Raw genomic sequence first — 22,044 nt, 5'->3', positions numbered from 1 at the left:
GGTACTACTGGGAGTCCTGTCTAAGGTAAAAAAGAAAAGAGTACAGCGAATCGAGGGTGAGAAAACAAGAGAGGAGAAGCAGACGGACGCTGCGCCCAACCCCCTACAGAAGGGATGGATTCCTAAAGCTGGGGCAGGGACCGTGTGGTGGTGCTTGGAGCAGCGTGGAGAAGCAAGGCTGAGAGACCCACACAGCACACGTTGTTGAATGTGTGACTTTTTGTTTTTAATAGAAAAAATAAACAAAATCACAATGATGAAGCCCGGAGGAATGGGGGCCAGGGTGTCACAGGGTTGGCTCCTGCTCCATGGGCTCCTCTGCCGGCCTGTGGGGACAAGCACAGGGAGGGCACTGAGTAGAGAGCACTCACTACCTTAGGCCAGGGCAGGGGGTGGGAGGCCAGATGCTTACCTGGGGCTGTGCTCTAGAGTGGCAACAGCCTGGGCCTGCTCAGCCCCCACAGAAAGCAGGGCCATGGCGCTCACAGTCTCGGCCTCCTCCGTTTCACCTGTCTGAGCCTCCCGCAGAGAGCAGCCTAGCCCAGTGGCAAACCTCTGTACACAGCTCCAGTGTTTGCCTGTGCAAGAGGGACAGGCAGGTTCAGGGAGAGCGGACGGGCCCAGATGGGCCTGCTAGCCCGGCACCCTGTTCCCTATGCGGGCGGGTGGGGGTGTGAGCCCCTCCGCCTGTCCCCACGCACTCTGGATCTCGATGACTTTCTCTAGTGTGGTAACTGCATTGACGCTGGGTTTTTGCTGCAAGACTGCTTCATCCAAGGGCTGCAGCTGCAGAGACAAGAAGAGCGGTCTTAGAGTGGCATGAGGGGTGATGCCTAGCTCTCCAACTATGCCCATTCAACCCGGACATCCCTGGGCTGGCAAGCACAGGCTTCCGAGAGGAAGCCCTCATCAGAGAGCCCTCCCTGGCCAGCTATACTCAGACCTGGGCAAACCTCAAGGAGCCCATGGGGCCACCTGACCCAGGGAAATGGACATCCCTGCTGACCCATCAGCTCCTACCTATTGTCCCCCCTCTGTGTCTCCCACTCACCTCCACGCTGAGCAGAGCCGAGACACAGGCCTCGGAGGCATCACAGATGGCGGTCAAGTCGTGGCCTCCCTCCAGGGCCAGCACCACCCGGCCCCCGGCCAGTGTCATGAGCTGCCTGGTGAGGTGGCCAAAACCTTTGCACAGGAGTAGAGAGAAGGATGAATGGTAAATTGTGATCAAAGAGACGGAAGGAAAACCAAACAAACAAACAAACAAGAAATGAGACAAATAGCACACAATGTGACGGCAGGACTTAAGCCCCAACACATCTACCATGAAGTGAGATGTCTGAATTCATGGAGGACAGGCTAAGGTGAGATGCATTTCCGGTAGGTCAAGGCCAGTAAGCTCAGTGGAAGACACTTGGTTTGCTACTCCACTTCTACCTGATAGCCCCCAGGGCAGGGTTGGCAGGAGAGTGGGCGGAGCTAGCAAGTCTTAGGCTTGCTCCCTGCAGTGCCGCCTGCCTCATTCCCTGTCCCGTGTGCCTCTGTTCCACACCCTCCCAGACCCCTAGTAGGCTCACATCTGGCGGTGACAGAATAGCCACCCAGTGGAGACAGATGTCCTTCAACAGCATCAAACCCAGCGGAGACTAGGACGACGTCAGGTGAGAACTCGTGAGCAATGGGCATCACCACTGTCCTGTAAAGGGATGGCCCAAGCTAATGCCAGCAGAGGCCAGGCTGAGCCTTGCCACGCTCTGTTCTCCATTGGAGCCATACCCCTCCACCACCCCAAATGAGTGCCTGCTGCCCCTGCCAGCTCTGGGTCCCACCCCTCCTTTGGCCCTTCTCAGTCCCCACCTGAAGGCTGTCAGGTATTCCACATCGCCAATGGGGGGATCCACACCTCCTGTCCACGCCACATTAACATTGTACCCCACGCCTGGCCCTCCACCAACCTGGCATAAGGTAGGAGAGGTTACTACCACTGCCCTGGACCCCAAACACTACCCCACCCCCTGCCTCCAAGGTCTCACTCCATTGACCTCTGTTTTGCCCGACTGGCAGTCAGACCTGTGTGGTCCTCCCACTAGGAGCCCTGGAATGCCACAGGGACCAGCACCATGAATGGGCTTCTGTGGCTTCGTGCCACGGCCTGCTACCTCCCAGAAGGGCTCACATGAAGGCCCAGGAGTTGTACCTCTTCAGGAGCCCCAGAGCCCGGAAAGAAGTTCCCATTGTCATAGCGATGCAGGGAGATGTAGAGCACAGAGGGGTCATTGTAGAATGCTTGCTGGGTGCCGTTGCCATGGTGAATGTCCTGACGAGGATAAGTGGAGGGTGCTTTGGGCATCCATCTAAGCTCTAATCCAAAGGTTAACATGCCACCTGTTCCCCGCCCACCCTACCATCAGCTCCCAAGATGAGCCTACCAAAGGCTCCGGGGCTGTGACATTGAGGCCAGGCTCTAGAGCCATGGGATGGATATGGTTTATCTCTCTGCAGAACCCATTTCACTGAAGGGCAAGAGAAACCCAGGCTGGTAAGAAATTTAACACAGGCACATACATTCTGAAGAAGGATCCAACATTTAATGAATTGGTTTTACTTTGAGCCAGGGTTTCACTAAGTAGTCCAGGCTAGCCTTGAACTCTCAATTCTCCTGCCTCAGCCTCCTGAATGCTGAGATTATAGTTGTGCACCATACCTGAATACATGTTTTTAAAACCAAAATTGGATTTCAAAAACTGTACCCTTGCTGATCAACTGCCCAGTGATTCCTCAAGCACAGTGCACTTTCCAAACCACGACAGCAGAAGGCTGAGGAACGCCCACAGCCTCAGGAGCAGAGGTGTGGCATCCTAGCTAAGTAACCCAAAGAGTGCCTTCACTCAGACAAGCGGAGGTCTACTTCGCACTGCTAGGGGTGGCTGTGAGCAGCACAGTGTCAGGTTCCTGGCACACAGCAGCCCCTATGGTAAGGGCAAGGAGGAAAATGGATTCTGGTAGTAGTGGTAGCATCCCTGTCCCTACTGCTCAGGGTAGGAAATCGTCTGGGTGTTGGAGGCTGCTGGAGGATGATAAGGTAAACTGAGGTTAAAAGTACACTGAGGTCTCCAGGGAGGAACCACACGACTAGAATGAAAGGACCCCCCTGCCAATGAAACAGGAAGGATATAAACTTATCAACATGGGCCCCGGGCGGTGGTGGCGCACGCCTTTAATCCCAGCACTCGGGAGGCAGAGCCAGGTGGATCTCTGTGAGTTTGAGGCCAGCCTGGGCTACCAAGTGAGTTCCAGGAAAGGTGCAAAGCTACATAGAGAAACCCTGTCTCGAAAAACCAAAAAAATAAAGTAAAATAAAATAAAAATAAACTTATCAACATGGGAGGCCAAGGAGACAGCTCTAGTGCCATCTAGGGTAGGAGTGAGCTGCCCGGAGGTGGAGGCGCTCCTGAAGGCCTTCTCTGTCACAGCTCTGCCCATCCCTGCCCAGGCACCCCAGCCCACTGCCTACCCAGTCCACGATGAGGACCTTGCCCACGTTCAGCTTCTGCTGCAGGAGTTTAGCTGTGATGGCCACGGAGTTGAAGAAGCAGAATCCCCTGAGGGGTGTGGGGAGGAGGAGAGGGCAGGGTGGTCAGTGTGAGGGATGTGAGGTTTGCTTCAGGTAGAAGACAGGAAGGAAGGGCTGGCGGCAGGGGCCAGGGTCAGGTCAGAGGGGTACTCACATGGCTGTGGACTCCTCGGCATGATGTCCTGGGGGCCGGATGATAGCAAATCCATTCTGAAGTACAAGCAGAAAGGCAACTGTCAGGAAAGCCATGTGGCCGGGGACAGGGTAGACACAGGAGAGAGGCACAAGCCAGGAGGGGGGTGGGGGACACAGAACTGCACTTTCATGAATGCCAACTGCAGCAGGCCCTCTGGGCACACTGCTTCCCTCCCTTACACACAAGAGGTGTGTGCTTTTGGTGCCTACCTGGTCCCCCATGACCCTCAAACCATGGCTGTCCCTCAAGCTTCTCCCCATTCTGGCACTCAAGACTTCAAAGTTGCAAAAGGACAACGTCTTGATAAAGGGAGGTCCACGCTGCCCCTGAACACCAGCCAAGGAGCACCGAGGCCACAAACGCATCCTTACCTTCAGCTCTCCCGCAGCCACCTTGAAGGCCAGCTCCACCAGGCAGCCCACTGCCATCCGCACAGCACTGGAGGAGTGCATCTCATTCCACACAGTGTCACTGTCCACCTGCAGGGGCAGGAGATCGGGCTTCAGTGTGCCCTCTGCAGGGGGAGGGGAGGAATGGGAGTGGGCACCAGAAAGCAGGCCAGCAGCCGTGGGGGGCAGGGAGGAAGGGGCCGAGCTGGGAGAGCCACTTGCCCACTCCCGCTCCCACATATCCAACTCACCCCAATGCCCCCACAAGGCAGCATGGCGTACATCTTCTGGCTGATGGGGCCTGCAAGGAAGAGGAACAGAGATGCTCTGAGAGGTGTCCCGGGTGCCAGTTGGCATGGGCTATGCAGTCCATGCCAGCTGAAAGCCTCTATCTCCTGTTCTGGGAAGATGACCTATCTCTAGAGGCAAATAGGAGGGACATGACAGGTTGAGAAGAAACACAGACCACCAACCACCACCAAGTCCACCCTTACGCCTGATGCCCTACAGTATGTTCAATCTGCATCTAGGCTAATGGCACTCTCTGGGGCGAGGGGTGTGACCCACTAGGACGGCTGCCTACTCTGGCTTGGTGGTCTTCATGACAGCCCCATCACACTCGGACTGCGGACACACGTGAGACCATGGCCCTACAGCTCACCAAGCAGCTTCTTGCTGTCCAGCTTCTGCCGGTTGAGGGGGCTGGTCCCATAGAGCAGGGTGTGGTACTCAGAGTGCACTGTCTGGATCTCATCCAGCGTGGCTTTGCGACCCCGGATCCGCTGCCAGAGGAGGTCAAGAGGGGCCAGAGAGCGTTGACAAGGCTCAACTCTCTTGACAACCACAGCCCAGGGCTCACAGAGCCCAACTCCAGGAGATCTAATGGATTTGGATAACTATGCCTTCTTGGCCCTCGAGACCCCACTCCAGGATTCTTTCCCAGGTTAGCTGGGGACCGAGAGGGAAGCAGAGCACAAGGGATGGAACGGGGAGATCCCAGCACTGACTGGAGGGCTAGGGTATGGGAGAGGCTTTGCGAGGAGGGGCGTGAAGGCATCACTCAGCTGGAGGTCCCGGCTGAAGGTAGGGTGCTCCCTCACCTCACACTTGCTGAGCAGGCCAGTTTCCTGCAGCCGGGACCAGATGCTCTGGATGCGGCCGGCGTGCTCTGGGTGCACATGTGTATTCCCGCACATGCACTGGTGCTTCAGCATGAACGTGTCATAGACCACACCTGGGCCACAGACCCTGGTGTCAGCCAGAACTGTTCTGAACCCTACAGCACACCCTGTCCTAATAACTGTCTCTAGCTAGCCTAGCTGTCCACCAACACTCACCTACACACCCTCTCTCCTCTCCTGAAATTGCTCTCTTCAAACCCAGCCTGGCTGCTGCGGTCTGTCCCGATCTGTCTTCTGCATCCCCTATACCGTTCCCATGGCAAATCCCTCCTCTCCCCCATCACGTCTGCTCATGGCGGCACTGTGCCCCACTGGCGAGACCGAGTCAGCAAGTCTGTGCCATGTCAGAACCGAGCACGGGGCAGCCGCATGGGCAAAAGGCTTCTGGGTTCTCCTGAAGCCGCACTGTCAATCCCACAGGGGAGAAGGAGGCCAGGAGGCCAGAAGGGCAAGAACTAAAAGAGACAGTGGACTCTCCACCCAAGGCTCCAGGACTCGTGGGAAGAAGGTGTAAAAGCAGGTGCCCTAGGTGGGGAGTCGGGGAAGACAATGCGGCCCCAGGGAGTAGGAGCGAGGCTGCCTACCCTCCTGCGTGGAGAGAAGCTGCTGCTGCTCCCATGAATAGCTGTGGTACCCAGGGAGAGATGAGGACCCGTCCCTCCCATGCAGCGTGTATGCAGGACCATGGATGTTACACATCCAAGCCCCTGGTGCATGGTGAAAGGACGGGATTGGGCAGTGGTGGGGCTTACCTGTGGTGAAGAGGTGCTTAGTGGGCTGGTCTGGGGGGCTCTTCATGCTCCCGGGAGCAGCAGGCGAGGACTGGGTGCGGCCCAGGGCCTGATGAGGCACAGTGGCCAGGCTGAGGGGTGCCTGGTACACCTGCAGGGGCTGCAGCTGCTGGGCATCTGTGAACAACTGGAAAGGAGCAGGAAGAGGCCTGGGTAAGGCTCCGCCTGGATGGAACTGAGAACCGGGTCCTTTCGGCCTCCAGAGGGCCCCCAAGTCTCCTCCTTCCCCCACCTCCTCCCACTTGCTCCCTCCAGGGACAGGAGACACTCCAGCCTTGCCATCTCCTGCAAGATGGGGAAGATGGGGGATGTGATGAGTCACTCCAAATAGTAGCATTGAGGTAAGAGGCTGAGAGGGACGGGGGGTGGGTGGGGGCGGGATGAGTCAGGCCTGAGGGCTTGGGGCTGTGTCCGCAATGAATGGAGCGCACTAGGCTCAAGGCACGCTGTAGTAACAGTGGGGGCGTGTGTGTACACATGCACGCATGCACGCACGCAGAGACCAACGCACAACCAGCCGACGCAGACGACACAAACGCAGACACACACAGCCACGTGCAGGCACACGCGAACAGGCACACACACGCACAGATGAGAGGCAAGGGCAGTCACAGCTAAGGGGCCAAACAGGAGGCCCCTCCCACTCCCTCCTGGTCTCTCCTCCCCTTCTGGCTCTTTAGAAAGCTGCTCTAGGCCTGGCAACCTCACTACTCGGGATGGGACGGGAAGGGCAGTCGGTGGAGACCGAGGGCGTGGGAGGTACCTTTTTGTAGCCAGCATTGGACTCCTCTAAGTCGAGGCCCTCATCAGGACCACTCTCGCCGTCCTCGTCCTTGACCTGAATGCAGTCTTCCTCCTCCTCCTCTTCATCCTCCTCCTCCTCTAGGTCTTCCTGGGTGCTCTCGCTCTCTGTGGAGCCTTCCCGGGGCATGGTCAGGGCCCCCTCCCCCAGCAAGGCCTCCTGCTGCTCTGTCAGCTCCTCCTCTGTCTCCTCGGGGTGGGTGGTGGGCTGCCTTGGCAACTCCCCAGTCTTGGTAAGGATCTGGGAGAAGAAAGGCCACTGCCTGGGGGTGGGTGCGGCTGTGGCAACCTTTAGCCCAAGTAGGGTCTACTACCCTTCTCCCCCTCTCCCAGCCAGGCACCTGTCCACACAATTCTATGGGAACTGGAAAATGCGAAGGTGGCTCCTCGGAGCAGTCAGCTCCCCGGGGCCCAGCCCCCGGGTGTCCTGCCCGCCTGGCTCCCTCCTGGGTAGCCCAGGACGTCGGCTGTCTGGATGTACCTTGCCCAGCTGCATCTGCTGGTGCTTCTGCTTCTCTAGGAACTGCTGGTGCTGCTGCTGCATGACCAGCTGCTGCAGCGCCTGGGGACTCTGCGGCAGTGGGGAGGACTGAGTGCGGCTCAGAGGTCGGTGCCTCGGGAGCTTGCCCACCGTCCTCATGCTGGTGGCCACACGTTCACCCGTCACCAATGGGGACTGCCCATGGAGTGGCACTACGGAGGTGGAGAAGGGGAGTAAGCACTATTTGCGGGGGGCATCCTGTCCCTGAGGCTGAGCCCCATTCCCTCTCCTCCCTACACCTGAACAGTGAGCTCTGGGCCACTGGTGACAGCAAGCCTTCCTAGGGTCCCTTTCCTCTCCCTTTGGTTTGCCTGAGGGTGCACAAGTAGTCGTGGGCCCACCACAGGCAGGAACAGTGGTTAGTTCTCGCCAGCTTCAACAAGATCGATCGCCCTGCCAGTAGACTCTGAGAAGTTCTGGGCCAAGATCATGGGTCTTTCTGGCAAAGCCCCTAAGAATGTCCGCAGGTACTAAGGACTGACTGTCTAACCCTGTCCAATGTCATTGCTATGGGCACGAGTGAGCCTTTGAAACATGGCCTAAATCGACGTGAGCTACCAGTACGAAACATACACGGGATTCCCAGGCTCACAGGAAACAAAAGCTGAAATGATAATAATATTCTAGATAGACGTTAAATATATAAGCCAGGCGATAGTAGCCCACGCCTTTAATCCCAGCACTTGGGAGGCAGAGGTCTCTATGACTTCGAGGGCAGCCTGGTCTACAGAATGAGTTCTGGGACAGCCAAGGCTACATAGAGAAACCCTGTCTAGAAAGAAAGAAAGAAAGAAAGAGAGAGAGAGAGAGAGAGAGAGAGAGAGAGAGAGAGAAAGAAAGAAAGAAAGAAAGAAGAAAAGAAAGAAAAAAGAAAAGAAAGAAAGAAAAAAGAAAAGAAAGGAAGAAAAAAGAAAAGAAAGAAAGGAATATATATTATTAGATTAATTCCACCCATTTCTTTAAGAAAAAAATAATATTGCTGGGCTTGGTGGCACCCACCTTTAATCCCATCAAAATGCAGGTAGATCACTGAGTTAGAGGCTAGTCTGGTCTACACAGTGAAACAATGTCTCAAAGAGAGAGCAAGAATAACAGTGCTTGCATGGTGTATATGCGTGCACACGTTCATGTGTGTGCGTGCAGCATTGCACAAAGGTGGACGTCAGGGGACCGCCTAGGGCGCCAGTCCTTGCCTTCTGCCTTGTTTAACAGGGCATTCCTACTGTTTCCTGCAATGTATACCAGGCCAGCTGGCCTGTGAGCTTCCAAGAATTCCTGTCTCTGTCTCCATCTCACATGGGGACATGTGCTAGGAACACAAACTTGTGCTACTGCGTCTGGCTTTCCATGAGATGTGGGGATCTGAACTTGAGTCCTCACGCTGGCATGGCGATCACTCGACCCAGTGAGCCACCTTCTCAGCCCTCTCTACAATGTTTAAATATGGTGAAAGTTTTAAGTCAAGGGTATGGGTTTGGAGCTCGGTGTGACATGTCACATCCGTAATCCTAGCACCCTGGAGGCGGAGGGAAGAGGACTGCCCTTAGTTTGAAGCCAACCTGGGCTACATAATGACACAGTGAGCCCTGCCCACCCCCCCCCCGCCCCCCCACCAATAAACAGAGTGCCGCCTGCATTATTCCTGCTGGCCAGCTCTGCTGTGGAATATGAACTTGGTGACAGCGGCAGGTTCGGTCAAAGTGCCAGGAATTACCAGACAAGTGCCGGTACCTGCCGCTTTCAGAGTAAGGAATCGGTGATGCTGCTAACGGTTGCGGCAGGGCTGGAGAGGATTCCCGGCTACTCTTCCCTAAGGGAGAGCCCTGACTTGCGTTCCCACGGGAGCCGGACGCCCCTCCTCGGACACACTGCTCATCCGCTCACCAGCTATGAGTGTGCTCTGCTGCCGGGCCTGTTCCAGCAGCAGAACATGCTGCAGCAGAGAGGCGTGCCCGTGGGGGCTCGTGTCGCCCTCCAGTGCCACGCCCAGCAGGCAGCCGGGGATGGACGATGTGCTCATGAACTTGCCAGTCAGTGTGCCGCCCTGCCGCAGGGACTGAAGGGCCTGCCTCTCAGCCTCCTGCTGTGTCGACAGCTTCGGGGAGGCCTGGTGAGGTTGGAGAGAGATGGCAGATAAGGCACAGGCCGGGACTGCCCGTCGTGCCGACTCGGACCGGCATCCCTCTCGGACTCTCTGCCCAGCCACCCGATCAGGCCATGCCCTCTCAGCTCCCTCGGGGCTTTGGGAAAGGCAAAGGCGCTGGCGAGGATAATGCGCCCGCCCTGTACTTACGGTGAGGTGCGAGTTGGTGACAGTGACTGTGGCCTGCAGCCCTAGGGAGATGTTGGGCAGAGAAGGAGACGTGTAGAGGCTGAACTGGTTTGGGGAGCTGTCCAGAGGGAGGGCCCGGTGCTGGGGGAGCATCTGGGGGAGAAGTCAGCAAAGACAGGCATGAAAGCGGACGCAGGGAGACAGCCGAGAGGGGGGGCAACCTGGACCGCGGCCAAGGGCTCCGAATGGTCTCTCCACTGCCCCCAGCCCTGAGCTCCAAGTGGGGGCGACAGAGAGGCAGGGGCCTGGGGGACAGATCTCTTTTCAAGGCAACATATCCAGGCCAGAACCCTCCCCATGTACACAGAGGCATCTTGGCTGAGCACTCAGCTGGACCAGAGAGCCACACCCCTCCTTCCAAAAGAAAGAGCACCCCTGCACCCCCGTCCCCGGTCAGTCCTGTACCTCCGTGGGGATGTTGGGGACCGAGCCAGTGAAGCCGTTTTCAGCGATGGTGCTGTGGGAACTGTTGGGAGAGCTGGGGCCGGAGCCGGGCGCACTGTTACACGCACTGTTACACGCGGAGGACGGCACTACAGAAGAAGCGGCTGTCACCTGGGCCTGCTCTGAGGCGCCCCTCCTCCCAGACCTCCACCCGCAGGGCAGCAGGAGAGGAGGCCTTACCCCCAGGCCCTGTGCCCGTGATTTCAACCGCTCTCTTCTTAAAGGTACTGATAACAGTGCCATCCTTTCGACGCAGGAGGGGACTGCTTCTCCTCTCCGCCACCTTCTGTTTTAGCCTCGAACGGACTTTTAAGTTGGGTTCAGAGGCTGGAGAGAAAGTAGCTGGGACTCAGGTTGGTCTATCTACACACCAACCTGAAGCCCAGCCCGCCGGCCAGGGTCAGCTCGGCGCAGCCGCCCGGCCCTCTGCTCCTGCCCGCCTCTGCCCCTCGGAGCCATGTTCCTGGAAGCCAGGACTCACGCACCTGTTTTGCGGAGGGGGAAGTCATCGCGGCTGTCATAGGGCCCAAGCAAAGGCAGTTTGTAGGAGGGAGGCGTCCCAGGAGGGCCGCTCTGGGGAGGGGAACTCTGGTCCAAAGAAGCATGGTGGACTCCCCTGGGGGTGGGGTGGAAGCAGATCTAGATTACCACCTACCCCCTGGACCTGCCACCGACAGACTCGTCATTTGATTTGGAAGATTTTGTTTTGTCTTTATATTTTGACGTTTTGAAAGAGGGTCTCATCTAGCCCAGGCTGGCCTCAGACTTGCTGGGTAGCCGAGGACGAGTATGAACCCCTATTTTTTGTACCTCCTGAGTGCTACAACTATACGCATATGCTACCACACGCAGCACAGCAAAGAAGAGCTATGGAAAGGCCACGTGGGGGGTGGCTACCTCCACCCCTACCCCTGACGGAGCTAGGGTTGTACGTGACAGAGGGAGGGGGAAAAAAAGTGGATCCTGGGAAGGGGAGGAAGAGAAACAGGGTGGAGAGCTTCCCTACTAGGACAGACTGCAGAACTCAAAAACGGTTACAAGGCAGGGAGCCCCAAGCCATCCCATAACCAGACAGCCCCTGAGCAGGGCCCCTCTGCCAACCCCTGCCCCCCCAGAGCCATTACCAGCATTTGGGGTGCTGTGGGAGGGAATGGTTGAGGCTGCCTGCCGTGGGCTCCTTTGACTTCGACAAGAGGAATTCCTGGAGCCTCAGCTTTACCTCGGTGCTGGCGATGGCACCTGCGGAACAGGACGCAGCTGAGGCGGGCGCCCGGGGCCGGGGCTGCGGCGTGGTAGGGCCCAGGCGCTGTGCCCTGGCCTTACTCTCTTTGCTCTTCTCCTTGTTGCGGAGGATGAGCAGCTGCTGCTCCAGCCGCTGCTTCTCCAGCTCCTCTTGCCGCTGCTGCTCCCGCTGCCGCTGCTGCTCCAGCTCCTGCTGCCTCTTAGCCGCCAGCATCTCCTGCTGCTGCTGCGGTGGGTGCGGGGAGGGCAGAGGCCGGGGTGAGGCAGGCCCAGGCAGGGCGGCGCCTCGGGTGGGCCCCGAGCCCCGCCCGCCCGCCCGCCCGCCCGCTCACCTTGAGGTGCTTCTGCAGCTGGACTTCATGCTGCCTCGTCAGGTGGTCGTGCTGCTTCTGAAACTCGGCGAACAAGAGCTGCTTCTGCAGCTGCTGCTGCTGCTTGAGCACCAGGAGCTCTTGCTGCAGCTGCTGCTCCCGTAGCGCAGGGTCCATGGGGCCTGCCAGAGCCCCCCGCAGCTCCACAGGGCTGGGGCTACCTCCACCTCCACCCCCCATGGAGCTGGGCATGGCTCCTGGCAGCACCGGCTTCACCTCCACTGTGGGCACAAGACACGCAAGCGGTCAGTGGGTCCAGTCCCAGACTGCTCTCAGCCCTGACGGCCTGGCTCCCGGGCCCAAGAGACTACCAGACAGGTCCACCAGACCCCGCACGACAGAAAGCTCTCCACCCACGGACACTGCCTTCCACTGTCTCCAAATGAGGCTGAAGGCATGAACTTCAACTTTGCAACAGGGATGCAGGAAGGGTCGGCCCGGCATGCACAAGGCCTTGGGTTGGAGGAAAAAACATATCGACACACGAGTGTGATGAATTGCCGCTGGAGAGTGTCAGTGCCCAACACCTGATACTCTCACTGACAGTTAATACCAGGCATTTTGTACGCACGGCTCATTTCAATGGCACAGTGATACAGGAGTCCGATTCTATTATTATTACCCCTTTCAGAGATCAGCAAACCGAGGCAGAGAGAGTTTTGAGTAACTCGACCAAACAAAGCCAGGTGACTGAAGAACCACGAGATGAATCTAAATCTCACACTTTCACTCACTGGCCCTTGTCCTTCTCCCCACCTAAGCCTATACCTGAAGAGAAACTGAGGCAGAGATTGGGCCTGCGAAGACCTTCCAGATAGCTTGCTCTCTGTGGGTCTCTCAGTCTCATCTCAGCTGGGGCAAGTGAGGCAGGTGGGGGGGGAGGGCAGGCATGGAGGGGGCAGGGTGGGAACAGAAGGCCTCAGGGAAAAGGGGGTGTAAGGGCTGCACCCAGCCAGGGACAAGCGAGGCCTGGGAGTCAGCCCGGCTTCCTCTGCTGGATTATCTCTTTTCAACAGTTTTATTGTAATTACCCTGAAAATGCCGCTATATATAGAGTGAGCCAAACAGCAGCTGTGTTGGGGGGGAAGGGGGGGAGAGAATGGGAGTGCAGGGAGGAGGTGGGAGGAGGAGACAGGAAAGGAAAGGGAATCAGACAGGAAAAGTGATGGGGGGCGGGGGCCTGGAGCTGTGGCGAGGACCTCAGTCTCCAACCAGGGGAGGATCCCCCCCCCCCAAGGGCACAGTGCTAGAGGGATCCACTGGGTGGTTCCGAGGTACACATGGACAATGGGCCACGGGATGGGAAAGGTTCCAACTGGCTTATGGGAAGGTTGGGTCTTGACCTCCTGATCCCTGTGCACTGTCCTCTGGTCACTGAATGTCATTCCACATCACTGCCCAATGGTTGCCAGGGTAACCAGGCAAACACCACACCAGCAGGGAGCCCCAAGCCCAACCCACACCCCACAAAGCCGCCTGCAGCTAACAGGAAGGGGAAGGCAGGATACCACTGCCCGGGAAGAAGGAAGTCAGAAAGATAACAGCAACTCATCTCCTTTTCTCCCCACCGCTCCAAAGGAAAATCCTACATTCCTTGCTCTAGCCCAGGGAGGCCGCACGGGGGCTAGGAAGATGTTCCCCCAGCCAAGTGGCCTACTGCATCCCAGGCAGAGGGAAGACACAACCCTGACATCCTGATGGCTCCCAGTATTCAGGCCTCTTCACACTCCCTCACCCCCTACACCTGACCCTACATTAAGAGTGGGGAGGGTATGTGGTGGGAAGGGCTAAAAAGAGCCCCCCACATATGTCCTCAGTACTTCAGTACACAGTACTGAAGAGCATCACCAGGCCGGGAGCACGCCATACCACCCTTATGCCTAATATGCCTGGGAGACCCACTAGAAGTGGGAGGTGGGGTGGGGAGGGAGAGCCTGAGCAGGATGTCTCTTAGTACCCCCTCTTCGCCCAACATAAGCTGAGCACATTCCTCTGTGGTTTCTCTGTCAGCCACACTGACGACTCTGTGGCCACCAGGCCAGAGCCACATCTGCAGGAGTGGCCAGATGAGGCCATAAGGGTGGAGTCACACACAAGACACACACAACCCCCCCCAACCCCCACTGCACGCACCCTGTCACTTTCCTGCTATTCCTGCCCCGGCACCCAGATGAAAGGCGAGTGAAAACTCCTAGGGCCTTTCTGGTGAGGACCCGCTCGACATCAGGGTGAAAAGCAGGAGGGCAGCAAAGGAGCTGGCGGCCAGTCTCTAGTCTACCCAGCCCCTGCAGCACTCAGCAGAGCCTCCGCTGGCTGGAGGGCTCTCAGTTCCCAGCCGGGGCTGCCTTAGTCCTGACACTGATCGCTCTACCAAGAAGTGGGCCGGCTTCAACCTCCTGCTCCTTGCAATGCCAAGGCTGTTGGAGGTAGACGCTAGCCCATCGGCCCAGGAAAGAGTAAGAGTCTAAAGACCCTGGCTCCCACAGATAGCCCAGGTCGGAACAGTGGTGGGCAGGGCTGTCTTCCTTCGCAGGAGCCCTGCAGAAAGCTCGGGGGTTCACCTAAGGGGGACCCCCCCACTGCTCGTACTGCGGAGATGCCTGCCTCCGTGCTGCAGTGGGCACCGCGGCCCCGTGGGTACGCAGGCGGCAGAGGGCTTTGCCGCACAGCTTTGCTCCCATGCAAGCAGGAATCAGGAGAGGATGTTAATCTGTGGCAGCATGCAACGGCGCCAGGCTCTGCCAGGTGGCAACCTGGCTCCTTTCAGGATGGAAGTCAGAAAAGAAAGAGAATGGGGTCCCCAAATGCAGTCTGCCTGGCTGGCCTGGCATCCCCTTAAGGATCTCTGCCCTCTGCCAGCTTGGCAAGAACAGAGCAGGTGACAGGAGCTGCCACTCAGGCCAAGCGCTTGGAAGGGGAAGTGGGTGTGTCAGGACAGGAAGAGGCTCTTGGTTGCCTCCTGGTGGACCTAGGAAGGCTGGAGAACCTTGGGGAAAAAGGAAAGGGTGGGCAGAGGGGCATGCTCCACTCAGCCAGACGACTGTGTGAGAGCTCAGGCGAGCAAAGAGCCCCCTGAAAGGCCAAGACCGCAGGGGACAGCAAGACCCTGGGTCCTTATTTCACCTGCTCCACCCCACCCCAGGCCTCATGCTGATCTGCATAGAACAGAACAGAGTCAATGCCAGGAACTTCCTGTGGCAAGAGGTGCCAGGGCTCCAGGGATAGGCACTAGCCACCTATCCTAAGAACTCAAACCCGGACTCTCTCCAGGGAGTGGCAGCCTTAGGAGCAAACTGACCCATGCTGCCTCCATGCAGAAGCCCCCAGCCCAAGCAGTGGGGTGGGCAGTGTTGTGTGTCCAGTCATCCGGATGGCCCTGCCCATGAGCAAAGCTCATGGGTAGAACTGGGCAGAGATGACACCTACTGATATTTCCTTCTCATCCAGGGGGCCTCTTCTGTCCATGAATCCCATCAGCCCAGGAGGTTCTATAGCACAAAAGATGCCTAGGCCCCTCAGAAGGAGGGACAAATGGGGCAACTCTGTGCCCACTGCCAGCATGGCCTTAGCCTAAGAACACGGGGTGAACTGGAGGTTGCACACTGTAATCCTAGATACGCAGGAGACTGAAGCCAAGGGATTGTGAGGTGGAAGCCAGACTGAGTAGCTCAGTGAGATCCTGCCTCAAAAACAAAATAATAACCACAGCCAGCCATGGTGGCTGGTGCCAGCATTTAGAAAGCTGAGGCAGGAAGGCTGCAGTGAGTTCTAGTCCAGCCTGAACTACAGAGCAAAACCCTGTCTCAACTAATAACAACAAAACCATGATTTATCAAGTTAAAACAGCCAAGTCCCAAGCAAAGAGATACGGTCTCTAGGTAGGTAAGGGGCTCTGGGCCACAAGAAACAGGTTTGGACAGTACCTCAGGGAACTAGGGCTCAAAAGAAACAGATTTAGCTACCCCAGGACAAGCCCTGCTCCTGCTTGGAACACTCTGCAAGCGAGCCATGCTCTACCCTCCCTTGGAGACGTCACAAGTCAGCTTCCTGGGAAACAAACCCTGACCAGCAGGGAAAGGTGCTTTCTGCTCATCGGGGGAACCCTGGGTCACCCCAGGGTTCAGACCCACCAAAAGACCCAAGAGGCTCAGTGTCTATCACTGAAAGATCCTTCTCCAGGAGCCACTGAGCAAGGAGGGGATCTAAGACAAGGGAGCATTAAGCTATATGGCACTCAGGATTGAAGAAGCAAGGCCTATGCAGACAATCCTTGACTCTGTGGTGTCACTGTGCCTAGAGGGGACAGGGTGAAAGGGTCCTCTGAGGCCATCTGTTTTCAGCCCTTGGTGACAGGCTTGGGAAGTCACAGAGAGATGGCAGCACAGAAGAGAGCAGGGATCCAAACCCAGGTGGCCTGGCTTCTGGCATGGGCAGCATGTTCCTAAGCACAATGCTCAGCCTGGCTCCAGTGTGGGGTATCATTTCAGGCAGCACAGGCGGGAAGCCCACCCAAGAAGACGGCCTACCCCATCAGGATCCAGGTAGCCTCCTTTGCCAACAGCCGGCAGCTTCTTGAAATGTCTAATTACCTTGTCTATCCCTTGGAGAGTGGAAAAAGGGCTCCTGTCCCTGTCTTGGCCTTGAGAGAATTTGGAAGGAGGCAGGGAGCACACTTCACACTTGCCCATGACGCCGATGACCCCTCCCCACCAGGGACGGTTTCCCATGATCTATTTCTGTGCTCTTACGTGACTGGAGAGGCCAGTTGAGGCTCAACAGGCTCTACCACAATTCAGACAGCATTGCCACATGTACAGGCCGGGTATGACTCTCACCTAGCAATTTACACAACTCGTCCAGCCATGCAAGCGAACACGATCATGTAATGGTTAAGAGTGAGGGCTTTGGAGGAGGCGGCCCGGACTCAAGGCTGCGCCACTCCTTCATCAAGGCTCTAGGCGCCTCCCCATGCTTCATGCAAGCATCTGCAAAATGGCAGCCGAGCACCTACCTCCCAGGTTGCCAAGCCCAAGAGAATGCTGGGGAGCTTGGCACAGGCCCTGGAAGATCTCAGAAGAACTAGGCTATTATTATTATTAATGGCTCCTGGTGTGTGTGTGTGTGTGTGTGTGTGTGTGTGTGTGTGTGTGTGTGTGTGTGTGCTGACTTTGGCAATCTAGCAAAGCCTATAGACTACTACTCAGTGTTTCTTTTTTTTTTTTTTTTTTTTTTTTGGTTTTTCGAGACAGGGTTTCTCTGTGTAGCTTTGCGCCTTTCCTGGAGCTCACTTGGTAGCCCAGGTTGGCCTCGAACTCACAGAGATCCGCATGGCTCTGCCTCCCGAGTGCTGGGATTAAAGGCGTGCGCCACCACCGCCCGGCACTACTCAGTGTTTCTATGGGCTCAGCATGTACCACAGTGATAGAGTCCTTGCCTGTGAGGCTCTGTGTATGATCACCAGCACCAAAATAATAATGAGCATCATCATCATCATCATCATAAATGTTTCTAAAGTTCACATGATAGCCAGGTGTGGTGGCATGCCCCTAATCCTAGAACTCAGGGTGGGAGTGGGGTCAACCTAAGCTACACTGCCAGAACCTGTCTCAAAAGATCAAAATCAGGGACCGAAGGGATGGCTCAACGGTTAAGAGCACTGGCTGCTCTTCCAGAGGTCCTGAGTTCAATTCCCAGCAACCACATGGCAGCCCACACTGTCTGAAACTACAGTTCCAGGGGATCTGACACCTTCATACCAGTGTACATAAAATAAATTTAAATAAATTATTTTAAAAAATCGAAAACAGGGTTGGGGATTTAGCTCAGTGGTAGAGCACTTGCCTAGCAAGCACAAGGCCCTGGGTTTTGTCCTCAGCTTCAGGAAAAAAAAAAAATTGAAAACATCTCTGTGAGTTCAAAACCAGCCTTGTCTACACAGTAAGTTCTAGGCCAAATAGAACTACATAATCAGACCCTGTCTAAGAAAGAAAATGATTAAAAAAAAAAAAAAAAACAGCCAAATATGATGGCAGAAGGTTGAGGCAGGAGAATCCCTGAGCAACAAGGTAAGTTCAAGGTCAGCCTGGACTACACAGACATTTTCACTGTCTCTGTCTCTCTGTCTCTGTGTGCACACGCAGGTGCGTATGTATGTGTGTGTGTGTCTCTCTCTGTGTCTCTCTGTCTCTCATAAACACACACACACAGAGAGAAAAAGGACTGGAGAGATCACTCATTGGTTAGGATCACTGGCTGCTTTTCTAGAGGACCCAGGTTCAATTCCTGGTGCTCACACAGTGGTTCGCAACCATCTGTAATTCCAGTCCTGGGAGATCCAAGGCCCTCTTCTGGTCTCCTCAGGTACCAGGCATGCACATGGCACACAGACATACAAAGCAGGCAAAACAATTATACACAAAAATAAAATAAGTAAATTAAAATGTGTTTGGTGTTTTGTTTTGATTTTTAAACAAAAAGTAAAGCACACAAATCGCTAAGAATTATGTAAGGGCAACTCCACAGACCACTGAGGCTCTACGAATGCGAGGCTCAGCCTCCGGGCACGGGAAAGCCTTAGTTCTCATCCAGGTTGTCTGAAGGTCACTCTGTGGTCCTGTCCCATCAGAGCCCCTCCTATGACCTGCAGCACGGCCAGCAGCTAGGTGCCACTGAAAAAGACGAGGTTCTGGGAGCTGCATCCTCTCCACTCCAGCACTTCAAGGCCATTTCCCTGGCTTCACTGCCTGCTTTTTGCAGCTCAAGTCTCAGCAGTGGGATCCCAACCATCCCCCCGAAACATCACCTGGAATAATGAGCACAGGCTCTGGACCCTGCTTTCAAATCACCCACCCACCCCCACGCTAAGGAGTCTGAAATCCTCCCATCCTTAACTTCACTAGAGTGCCCCACTATAGGTAACACCTCTCCCCAAGGCTATTTCTCTATCCTTCTGGGGCAAGGTGCTGGGAGACCCTCAGCCCTTCCTCCAGCAAGGCAGAAGCAACATGAAACTGACCTCAGAGACCCTCAGAATGTCAGTAAGGAAAAGGCCCAGGAGCTCGGCAACTCAACGCCCCCGGCTGCAGGAAGAGGAAAGTGAGGCCACAGAGGGAACACGCTTGTCCAAGGTCACCTGAAAAGGAGGCAGAGGAGCCAGTGCTTAATCTAGACTCTCCTGGCTCTCTCTGCCCCGCTCCCTACAAAGCAAAAAGGGGAGAGCCTGGAGGCTGCTGCCAAATTCAGTGAGAGGTGCAACGAGGAGCCCTAAGGAGCCAGCAACCTAGATGAAGGTCGCCGGAGCCCAGAGGTTGAAGAGAGAGGACAAGTGGAGGGGACGCTGGAGGCAGGCTGAGACTCTGAAAGACCTGATAGGGATGCGGAATCCAGGTGGAGGACACAAGGTATCCCTGGAGTCAGCGCTGATTTTAGGAGGCGAGGATTCTCACCTCCCCACCATCCCAAAAAATACCTGGGCACAGAAGCTGCGGGCAATTAAAAGGCACAGTAACCACGCAAAGCCTGCAGCTGTTGCTGGCACTGTTGCTGCCCACCTGGAGGGAGTGGAGGAGGCAGGGGCCCCAGGGCAGGCCTGCCTCCATTCTCCATGCACAAGCCAGGCTTGAGTGTCCAGCAAGGCACCCTGTCCACCTGGCTGCTTGCCATAATCCCCCAACCCTGCTCAAGTTCAGACACCTGCTCCTGGCATCTCAAAACATCCTCTCTCCAGACTGCCAGGCTGCTGGGAACTGTAGTTGCCTGTCTAGGGTAACAGCCACCCGCCCTCCGCATGGACCCTCCTCCCACCAGGGCCTTCCACGAAACATGAGAGAGAACCCAGACTCTAGCTCGCTCATCAGAACCACCAGAGGAGGAGTTTAAATGTTGCCTCCTGAGCCGCGCTACCGACTCGGAACCTGCATCTGAACACAGCCCCTTGGCAATTCTGTTGCAATTCAAAGCCAGAGAACCTCGGTCTCACAACTTCCCTGTCCTGCCTGCACTGTCCCGTGCGGACACTCTGACAGCTGTTACAGCTGTGGTGGACACGGTTAATCTGATTTCCTGTCTGGCAGCTGGGCAGAGGGGAAGAGACAGCTGAGGGTCTCAAAAACAAGATGAGGCAGGAGGGCATGGGGGCAGGAGAGGCTGTCTGCACGGGTGGGTGTTTTACTGTTCCTGAGCCCTCAGCTTCCTTGGAGCCAAAGCGCCTGCAGGGAGAGAGATAATTGGCTAAGCGGTTCCAAGTATTTATAGGAAAAAAAAAAAAAAAAGACTACCCTTAGACACCCCAGGAGTGGGGCCAGAATGGGCCCTGCTCCCTAGGAGCACAAACAGGCAGGCCTACCACATACGGTTGTTCAGGTTCTAGACTGCAGATAGGCACCCACTGAAGGGACAGACTGGAGTTCATCTAGCCCGTGCTCTGGATGCTAAGCTACAGACATCAGGTACAAGGACACACCCACCCAATGGACCATTTTTTAGAGAAATGTGAGTAAAAGCTTTTGGGTGGATTTACAATGGCCCCACACAGACAGACCTGAGTTCAAATCTTAGCTCCTACTTATCCTGTGATTCTGGGTAAGTTCTTTGACTTCTCTGATCCTTCTCAGTTATGGAATGTGGGTTATTAATGTCCTTCCTAAAAGAGACGAGTGAGGAAAGTCCCGGGCATCCTTGTCACCTCGTGTGTTACAATATTAGTTCCATTCAAGTCCTGCCCTTCCTACCTTCCTGGCATCCCCACACCTACACATTCCTGACACACAGCCATGCTCAGAATGGCCTCAAGAGCCTAAATAAGAACAGCCAGGGAAAGCCCCGGTTTCCCATGGGACTTCCCAACATCCAGAGCATTCCTTCCTGGCACACGCCAGATCCATACCTCCCTCAGTGGGTAGAGAAGTCTCCTCCTCTGCCACTGCTTCTCATCGTGTCCAGGACTCAGCTCAACCAGAAATGGACAGGGAAATCAGAGCCCGGCTCTGGGTCATTGGGAATCCCACAGAGGAGTTGACGATCCCAGGATCCTCAAGCTAGGGTCAAGTGGAGATGCTCACTGGGCGCTGGGCAGGGACAGGGTGGCTAGACAGAGACACCCATCTGTCAAGAGAGGCCACCGGCCACCAGCCGTGGAAGCAGAAACTGGCCCCTTGCCCCTTCCTTAAGCAAGAAGAGCGGAGTGCGGGTGCCCCTCTTGAGCTCCCTTACCCTTCAGTGCCCACTGTTGCTGTCTCTCTTCAACCACCAGGTCAAGCCCCAGAATAGTGCCCAGGCATCCTGCCAAAAGGCCGGGCCTCCGCCCCCTCATGGAACACCCATTCATCTAGGTACCCACCCACTGTGCTAGGTGCTGGGCGTTGGCAGCCAACCACACAGCTCGGGGAGCAAAAGCTGCCCCCCAACAAGAATTCCCAGGACTTGCTGCTGCAAGGGACAGAGGGGCAGCATCTTGGAAGGGTCTCTTCTCCAATCCCTTGGACTGGGGAGACCAGCAACACCGTCCAAAAAAAGCACCCCGGGAAACTGGCTTTTTCAGTCTCGGGATTTTGCGTCTTGTCTAGAGGCTGCTCCAGAAATTGGAAGGAGAGAGTGTCTGAAGGGAAAGGGGACAGAAGGGAAACACCAGGCCTCTGGGCCCTCATGGCCATGTTTATCTAGGGTGGATTTTTTTTTTCTTAACCCAAAGGTTAAAGTGTTTCTATTTGAAACGTCTATTTACATTCCAGAGTCCAAAAAAAAAAAAAGGCAGCCAAGCTCCAGGCCTATATCTGTCCTCAGCAGCGTCACAGACACAGCAGCATCAGAGCTGCTCAGGGGGAACATTCTTAGCCCTCTCCCGGGGCTGCTCCAGTGACTCACGCCTCCCTCCTGCCAGCGGCTCAGAAGGCCAGGTTGGAGATCTGGGGACAGGGATTGGCTGGGGTACATGCAGGGGTAGAAGAACATGGTCCTAAACTTTTAGGATTTCTGGGGTCTAATTCAAAGAGGAAGAGTAAATAAGAGGGATCCTGGGGCCAACTGGAGGCTCAGTGTAAAACAGGTGGACAGCTAGTAGCCACCCTAGGCGATGCTCTGCAGACTTCCCTTCACCTCCCAAGAGCCACCTTAATACCCACAGGCCCAGGTTTGGGGGCTGAGGACAGGGGCTGTGTGTAGCTCAATTAGCCCTGGGCAAGAACC

General features: G+C 56.0%; 1 protein-coding gene across 7 annotated transcripts in view; it reads right to left on the bottom strand.

Moving 5' to 3' along the window:
* Positions 1–204: 204 nt before the first annotated feature.
* Positions 205–22,044, bottom strand: part of Hdac5 (histone deacetylase 5) — a 36,494-nt gene continuing 14,654 nt past the window's right edge. For 3 of the 7 annotated variants that reach the window (XM_028882573.2, XM_028882574.2, XM_028882576.2), the window contains 24 exons: positions 11,824–12,083; positions 11,573–11,717; positions 11,374–11,488; positions 10,735–10,865; positions 10,430–10,576; positions 10,211–10,338; positions 9,767–9,898; positions 9,358–9,580; positions 7,414–7,625; positions 6,895–7,173; positions 6,093–6,258; positions 5,260–5,393; positions 4,821–4,941; positions 4,411–4,460; positions 4,142–4,249; positions 3,729–3,784; positions 3,515–3,602; positions 2,198–2,317; positions 1,858–1,955; positions 1,578–1,696; positions 1,052–1,185; positions 702–786; positions 413–578; positions 205–326 (listed from right to left, as the gene is read on the bottom strand). In XM_028882573.2, the coding sequence (XP_028738406.1) occupies positions 287–326; positions 413–578; positions 702–786; positions 1,052–1,185; positions 1,578–1,696; positions 1,858–1,955; positions 2,198–2,317; positions 3,515–3,602; positions 3,729–3,784; positions 4,142–4,249; positions 4,411–4,460; positions 4,821–4,941; positions 5,260–5,393; positions 6,093–6,258; positions 6,895–7,173; positions 7,414–7,625; positions 9,358–9,580; positions 9,767–9,898; positions 10,211–10,338; positions 10,430–10,576; positions 10,735–10,865; positions 11,374–11,488; positions 11,573–11,717; positions 11,824–12,083 (3,257 nt within the window). In that variant the 3' untranslated portion in view covers positions 205–286. Of the gene's footprint in view, positions 327–408; positions 579–701; positions 787–1,051; positions 1,186–1,577; positions 1,697–1,857; positions 1,956–2,197; positions 2,318–3,514; positions 3,603–3,728; positions 3,785–4,141; positions 4,250–4,410; positions 4,461–4,820; positions 4,942–5,259; positions 5,394–6,092; positions 6,259–6,894; positions 7,174–7,413; positions 7,626–9,357; positions 9,581–9,766; positions 9,899–10,210; positions 10,339–10,429; positions 10,577–10,734; positions 10,866–11,373; positions 11,489–11,572; positions 11,718–11,823; positions 12,084–18,877; positions 18,995–22,044 lie in introns of those variants that run through there. The other 4 variants (XM_028882578.2, XM_028882577.2, XM_028882575.2 and 1 more) reach the window with 3 other exon arrangements.

This window comes from Peromyscus leucopus, chromosome 8b, assembly GCF_004664715.2.
Source record: "Peromyscus leucopus breed LL Stock chromosome 8b, UCI_PerLeu_2.1, whole genome shotgun sequence".
Taxonomy (NCBI): Eukaryota; Metazoa; Chordata; class Mammalia; order Rodentia; family Cricetidae; genus Peromyscus; species Peromyscus leucopus.
This window is presented reverse-complemented; position numbering and strand designations above follow the sequence as displayed.